At 40.6% G+C, this 7335-nt stretch overlaps 1 protein-coding gene across 2 annotated transcripts in view; it reads left to right on the top strand.

The window, feature by feature from the left end:
* The first annotated feature begins 1414 nt into the window (after positions 1-1414).
* Positions 1415-7335, top strand: part of MAP6 (microtubule associated protein 6) — a 48938-nt gene continuing 43017 nt past the window's right edge. The window contains exon 1 of one of the 2 annotated variants that reach the window (XM_063432280.1): positions 1415-2786. In XM_063432280.1, the coding sequence (XP_063288350.1) occupies positions 2017-2786 (770 nt within the window). In that variant the 5' untranslated portion in view covers positions 1415-2016. Of the gene's footprint in view, positions 2787-4573; positions 5814-7335 lie in introns of those variants that run through there. The other variant, XM_063432288.1, reaches the window with a different exon arrangement.

Below are 7335 nucleotides of genomic sequence, written 5' to 3'. Positions count from 1 at the left end.
ATTACCCTAACTCTAACCATTTACTCCTACACTGCATACCTACTAAACATTAACCCCTACATTACCCTAACTCTAACCATTAATTCCTACACTGCATACCTACTAAACATTAACCCCATACATTACCCTAACTCTAACCATTAACTCTGACACTGCACGTCTACTAAACATTAACCCCTACATTACCCTAACTCTAACCATTAACCCTTACACTGCACGTCTACTAAACATTAACCTCATACATTACCCTAACTCTAACCATTAATTCCTACACTGCACGTCTACTAAACATTAACCCCTACATTACCCTAACTCTAACCATTAACCCTTACACTGCACGTCTACTAAACATTAACCCCATACATTACCCTAACTCTAAGCATTAATTCCTACACTGCACGTCTACTAAACATTAACCCCATACATTACCCTAACTCTAACCATTAACCCTTACACTGCACGTCTACTAAACATTAACCCCTACATTACCCTAACTCTAACCATTAACTCCTATTAACACTGTTTTAACACAAGCCGAAACCTAAACGTATCATCTAATATAAACAATACATACGTGCGTAATATGTAATAGTGACAAATAATGCCTCTGAAGAGTTCTGACCATGTTTTTAAACCTTTACAACCCATTTATTATGAATTGTCTAGAACCCCTTGATGGTATTTTCCTACAAAACACGGTTCACGTATGTGTATATATCTCTGGATGTGCATTATATATCAAACATATACATTTTAAACAATGTTTATCTTCATACCATTCCACCCTCTATTTTTGTAGTTTCACAATTGTTATTAATTTAAGAATGTATTTCTTTTTTTTAAATTCTAAAATGATTTTCTTACTTTTGATGGTAAAGAGGGATTATGGCAAGTTACAAAGTAAAAAAGATAAAATAATGTTTTTCTTTATTTATATATACATAAATTATATGATTATGACAATTTTTTTTAAAAATAAGTGACATAATATTATTTATATAAATATATATTTTTTACTATTTTTAAAAAGTAATAGCAATGGAGGCAGCTTTCTGTCCCTCTTACTTCCAAACACTTCTAGTGACAAATAAATATCCCACTTGATTTAAAATATTGCTTATTTTGTGGACGATCACTATGTTACAAGCTATAAAATCAATCAAAAGGGAGGGGGGAAAAAATCAATCCTTGCGTGTAGCTCAGGCTAATAATACTATGTAATGACACCAATTTATGGCATTGTCTGACCTCTCCAGACCACAAAGTGTTAACATCTCCCCACCCCTATTGATTTCTGACGCTGCGTGCTGACGAAAGTAAATGATCAGGCTGCCCTGCCAACAGCATCTCACCCCCCCCCCCTCTCTAGCCCTCCTCATCTCCTCATCATCAGCATCTGTGGATACAGAGCAGAGTGGGTGGGATCACTTCCTGCAGAGATGCTTCCCTGTTGCCTCCTCATTGTGGCTGGCTGCTGTTGACAGGATTGCTAGGGAAACATCAGCTTCACAGAGGAGAGAGAGGGTGTGAAGGGACCGTTCTACGCTCGTCCTCTCCCAGCATCATGGCATAGGCTTGCTGCAAAGTCCCGGCGCTCGCCGCACCAAGGAAAGGTGTCTCAGCCTGCGGGTAATGTGCTGAGGGCTCTCCTTTTTTTTCTTTTTGTTTTGCAGACTCTATCTTTGCAGCACTGGGATCATCATACGACAGTAGTGGAAGCCTTGCAGTTACATTACAGTGAGGGAAGGGGGAGCAGAAGGATAATCACGAAAAGGATCTGCAAAATGACTTCAAAAAACAGTATAGCAGATCCCATGGAATTGTCCTCTGTCTAGTTTTATACCTCGTTTTCTTAATTGGACTTCAATAGAATCCAGCACTTTATTTACTCTGGCATAAGTACAAGTCTTGTTTGTGTTTATCGAGTTTTGGTTGTGTATCGCAGAGGGTGGAAGGGAGGAAGGGTGGGTTGGAGGGGAAGTAAAACTTTCACCTCCTTGTTTATCACAGGAGATCATGGCATGGCCCTGTATTACCAGAGCCTGCTGCATAGCACGCTTCTGGAACCAACTCGATAAGGGTGACATTGCAGTGCCTCTAGTTTTCAGCAAGTACTCAGAGGTTACAGACGGCATTCAACAGCATCAAACATACCTGCAACAACCTCAGGCTCGTCCAAGTTCAACTGCCATTGAAGTACAACTATCATTAGTAGAGGCAGATCATGGGGGACACGCCGGGTCCACCAGAGACTTACCCCAACAGCATGGGCCTTCTCATGTCAAGGAGCAGTCAGGCTCCATAATGCGCCAGGATTATAAACCCTGGAACATCAAACCAGAGCCTAGCTGCAAACCCAAAAGTGAGTACCATCCTTCTGAAACCCCCTTTGAGCAGGAGACTCAATACAAAAAGGATTTCAAACCTTGGCCCATCCCTCGTCGTGGAGACCATCCTTGGATCCATAAACCCTCGCCGGGCCTCACTGCCCCAACAGCCTCCAGTCAGGCCAAGAGGAAGAAGGAACCGGTCGCACAACCAGAGAAACGGCTAGCGGAGCCGGCAAATGTGGAAGACACAGAAAAAATGGTGCAAAAAGTCAAAGCGTCAGTGTCGTTTAGCAAAGAAAAAGATAAAGTATCGAGCGCTAAAGATACCCCAGAAAAGAAGGTGAGAGAGAAGTCTCCCGCTGGAAAGCCTACTGTGGATGGAATGAGACATAGAGATGCATCGGACATATTCAACAGGCAGATTAAAGAAGACTTGGGAACCAGCTCTTCATACAGGTCAGAAAGAAACAAACTAACAATTGACCATATTCTCTAGAATTGTATGATCTGTTTGAAATGTTTATGGCTGGAAAAAAAACCTACAACATAAATATCAAATATTATATAAACAGCGTGTTTAATAACACTTTATTACCCGTGTTTAATTAGTAATACCTCAGAGGCCACACACAGTGCCTAGATTCTGTGGTTATCCTTGATAAAACAAATAAAATACATATTTATCTTATCTGTGTTTACACGGATAAACCCAGGACAGACAGTAGGCCTGCGTGGGGCCTGTCTGGAGTAAACTCCCCGATACAGCTATTAGCATTGGCCAGGCTGAATCCAATGCTGACATAAAACACATCTGACGATATTGTAGAAATGGACAGTTTTCAGGTGTAGTGACATTGATGAATCATGCAGTAAGGATCCCTGTGGTTTTATCTGGTAAACAGATAGCTGTGGTATTGGTAATGTATTCTACTCGCTGGGGAAACTAGGAGTTTGCAACGATCTGAAAACATTATTGGACATAAGTTTCTGCTTTCATTAGCAATTTTTTTATGTATGGGAAAATAAAACCTACTGGATCTTTTTCACCCTCTCCCCCCCCACCCGCCCCATTTATGTCATGGTATTCGATATATGCAACACATGTGCGGTATATGGTGGGGGCAGGTGTGTGAATGCACCATATGTATTTCTGAATTAGTTGTGAAACTTGCAGAGATGCAGCGGGTAGAACTTGCAGGAGTCCACAATTATAACGGGCCTCTGCTCTAGGCCGTGCAGGAAATCTTGCAATATCCCATTACCAGGTCCTCATAATTCCTTGTTTTGACGCTAATAATGATCTTTTGTGTTAGATACTTTGTAACACATTTGTAGGGACACGCTATGTAAATTTCATGTTACGACCAACCTTGGACCTTCATCAGGTCTCCAGGAACAGTATGCACCAGGCATTGACATAAGCTCACATGAAAAGTCTTTGATTGTTGCATGCACTGGTTTAAGTTTCATGATTTGCAGTTTCCCTGTTGTTTCTTTACACCCGATATCTGCTCTTGGAAAAGCTCCTAATCTTGTGAAGTCCTCAGATAGATGTCAGAATGTTGTTGATGCCAGATTAAGAAAGGATTGTTAGTAAATCTATAACTGCCTGAACCAAATCATAATACATAGCACTGAGATGCAAAGCAGATTGCCTGAGACCGTACTGTGTCATTTTCTAATAAAATAATGGATTGTAGCCTAATTTCTCTAAATTGACTATATCCGCGTATTCTGATTGTACAAAATGATATTGAACATTGTACGTGACACACCCACGGGGGGATAAGTGGTTTCAAAATAAATCTCGAATTTACTAACAGACTTTGAAATGAAAAATGACAGCCTAGATTTCTGTTTTTTGTAACCCATTGAGTTATCCCTTATCACTGGTTAAAATGCTTTCTTGTTACCAAGCTGTGATAGCATGCTTCGTAAATCGTAATGATCCTTAGTCCTTTATACGGCAGCTCAGTTACCAGTGATTTGACAGATATAGTGAATACCTAATGCTTTGATGCAGTTTGCAAGATGTGGTGCATCCAGTGAATGAATCAGCTTTTCTAAGAGAAAATGTATATATGTTTTTTTTTTTTTTTTTAATTATGACTATGGCCACTAGGAGTAGAGAAATGTCACTCCCTTGCAGTTAGAGACTAGGCAAGCCATTGGTTCTCTGAGTCGGAGCTTCCTCTGCGTGGATACGGTGGGTTAAACTGAACACCCACCCTTCCCCCTTTGATTTTTATTACATTTTAGGTACTGCATAGTAGTGATCTCTTGCCAGCATTAAATTCTCCTCCCCTAACACACTCCTCTTCTCCTCCTTGGCATCTGGGGATGCAGAGAGCAGGTGGGTGGGGTCCGGTCCTTGCAGAAATGCTTTACATTGCCCTTCAGATGAAGGCTGGATACTGGTGGCCACATTATTAACAGAAATTTGCATTTATATAGAAGATACGAGGCATGGGAAGACAGATGTAATCACACCGAGCATCACATTCTAGCTACTTGTGGAATCCACTGATGCTGCTGGAAAATCGATCACAAGAGAGAATACGATACTCCTTGTGGATGTAAGGAGGCAGCAAACCTCTCTGCTGAAACGAGACTAGCGTTTTTTCAAAGATTGGGAATCAGAGATTTCTGCACTCATTAAGTCTGTCTTACAGAAAGGTGGGTATACCCATTCCTTTCATCCTTCTCAAGAAACCCAGACACAACATTACAGCTGGAGAAAATGGCTTGGCCTTGTGTAACAAGAGCATGTTGTATCGCCCGATTTGGGAATCAGCTAGATAAGAGTGATATTTCTGTCCCTTTGATGTACACAAAATTTTCAGAGGCAACAGATGGGGCACAGATGAGCCAGCAGCAACATGCACATCAGCAGCCACCACGCCCTGGGTCTGCTACCATAGAAACACAACCATCGCTGGTGAACGGATATTATGGAGGCCAGCCAAGGTTGACCAGGGAAGGCTCAGTCATGCAACAGGATTACAAGCGCTGGAAGTACACCCCTGAACCTAGCTGCAAGCCAAAAATTGAGTACCAACCTTCAGAGGCACCGCTGGAAAGAGAGACGCAGTACAAGAAAGATTACAGGTCTTGGCCAATTCCTCGCCAAGGAGACCACCCATGGATCCCAAAGCCCATCCCTGGACCATCAGTTCCAACTCATTCCAGTGAAGATAAAAAGAAGGATGTGACTGGAATCAACTTACCTCCACCTGAGAAGAAGACAAGTAAAGCCGAGCCTACTGACAGCTTAGAGCCAAAAGCAACAAAAGAAAAAGCCTCCGTTGCATTCAATGTGGCCCCCGAAATCCTAATATCTGTTGTAGATGAGAAAAAAGCGACGCAGAAGGATGAAACATTAATGGTCACACAGCATCCCAAGAAAGCTTTAAAGGCTAAGGAGACCGTTAGTTCTCTTCAAAATCAAGTCAATGGAGGAAAACCAGCCGGATCTTCATACAGGTCAGATAAGGGGTTAAATCATGTTAAAAACAAGGATTTGGGGTTATATTTTTAAACAGCAAATTGGAAACTGTATTTCAGGAACATGCTGAGTAGGAGAATCTCTGCATCTTAATTCTTCCTGCAAAAATGTGGAATAGTCAATTCATAAATGTTTGCTCTGCATTCATAATGCACATATGCTTGCTGAAATGTTTTATGTGTGAAGGGTGTGTCTTCTTTTTTATTTTACACACAGTGCAGATTTTTAAAAACATTGGCACTTTTACAATTTATCCTTGGTACATCCCCCCTGGCTGTCAATCAGACAACTGCTCCAGTTACTTCCTGGTTTGGTTAGCTCAGTGAAGATAAACTCAAGAGATCTGCAACTTTTGCAAGCTGTTGCATGTGTTTATGATATATATATATATATATTTGTATTTTGGAATTAGACTGTCCACTTAATTCATCCTCTATTTATCTTTCAGTAAATCAAAACTTTTTTTATATGGAATTTCTCTTTTTGGTGAATGGCTGGAATTATGAGTCGGGGTGGGCAGAACTATTCCAAAATATTAGAGGCGAGGGACTCTTGGGAGGAGTATTGCCGCTACTCTAAACATTTTAAAAACATTTTCCAAGTCTTTCTTTTTCAAATCTTCATTTTGCAAAGCTCTAAAGAAAAATGTCCATAATCCTGAGAATAGTTTGACAACTGGAGAATTTTTCTGTAAATGTGTTAAACCTTGGGTGATTAGACCCCAATCACAGAGTAATGTACCAATATTTCTCAAAATCTTAAAATCAAATATTTAAACATTTTGCAAGTTGGGGAGAAAAAAAAGGCTTAATATTCATTTTTATATGGATTTGCATGTTGGCATCACAAAACAAGGGGAGCTTTTTTAACATTTCAATGCTACAAGAATAATATATTCCTTAAAACTGTAAATGACATTCTACTCATTGATACTGGTATGGTCTTGTGTTTTCTAATCTACGTATTGAAGGAGGAACACCCATCTCTTTATACATGTTTAACCTTTTGGACCAATGGCGGCGTATGCCACTGATGTTGAACCTTTGCCCTAAATGTTTCTGAAGACTTACCAAGCATTGTGGGAAATATAATTTAAAACGCATTAGACTTGCCAAGGTGAACCAAGACTGGTCCATGTCTTCTTTACAATCTGGTCCTTAAAATAACCATATATTAGTCTCCACGTTGTGCAGTACGACAGATTCCATGCCTGTGCACTGGCCCCTGAGCTCAGTACAGTGTCTAAGATTAGTGGGAGTTACAGTCCAGGGCACAGCTGCTGTTTGCAGTTACTGCTTTTAATTTGGCATCCATGGTATGCTGGGAGAGGAGCTGAGGAGACATAGGTGATGAGATACTGTCTCTCTTGGTTCTCTCCAGACATGTCACTTCTGAAACAGGGGGCTAGATTAAGCACAGAAGCTGCAAATAATTGCTGCTGTTTAGGTATAAAACGGTAGATAGCATCAAGTATATACTTCTCTATTATCAAACGATATA

Source organism: Pelobates fuscus, chromosome 1 (assembly GCF_036172605.1).
Source record: "Pelobates fuscus isolate aPelFus1 chromosome 1, aPelFus1.pri, whole genome shotgun sequence".
Taxonomy (NCBI): domain Eukaryota; kingdom Metazoa; phylum Chordata; class Amphibia; order Anura; family Pelobatidae; genus Pelobates; species Pelobates fuscus.
This window is presented reverse-complemented; position numbering and strand designations above follow the sequence as displayed.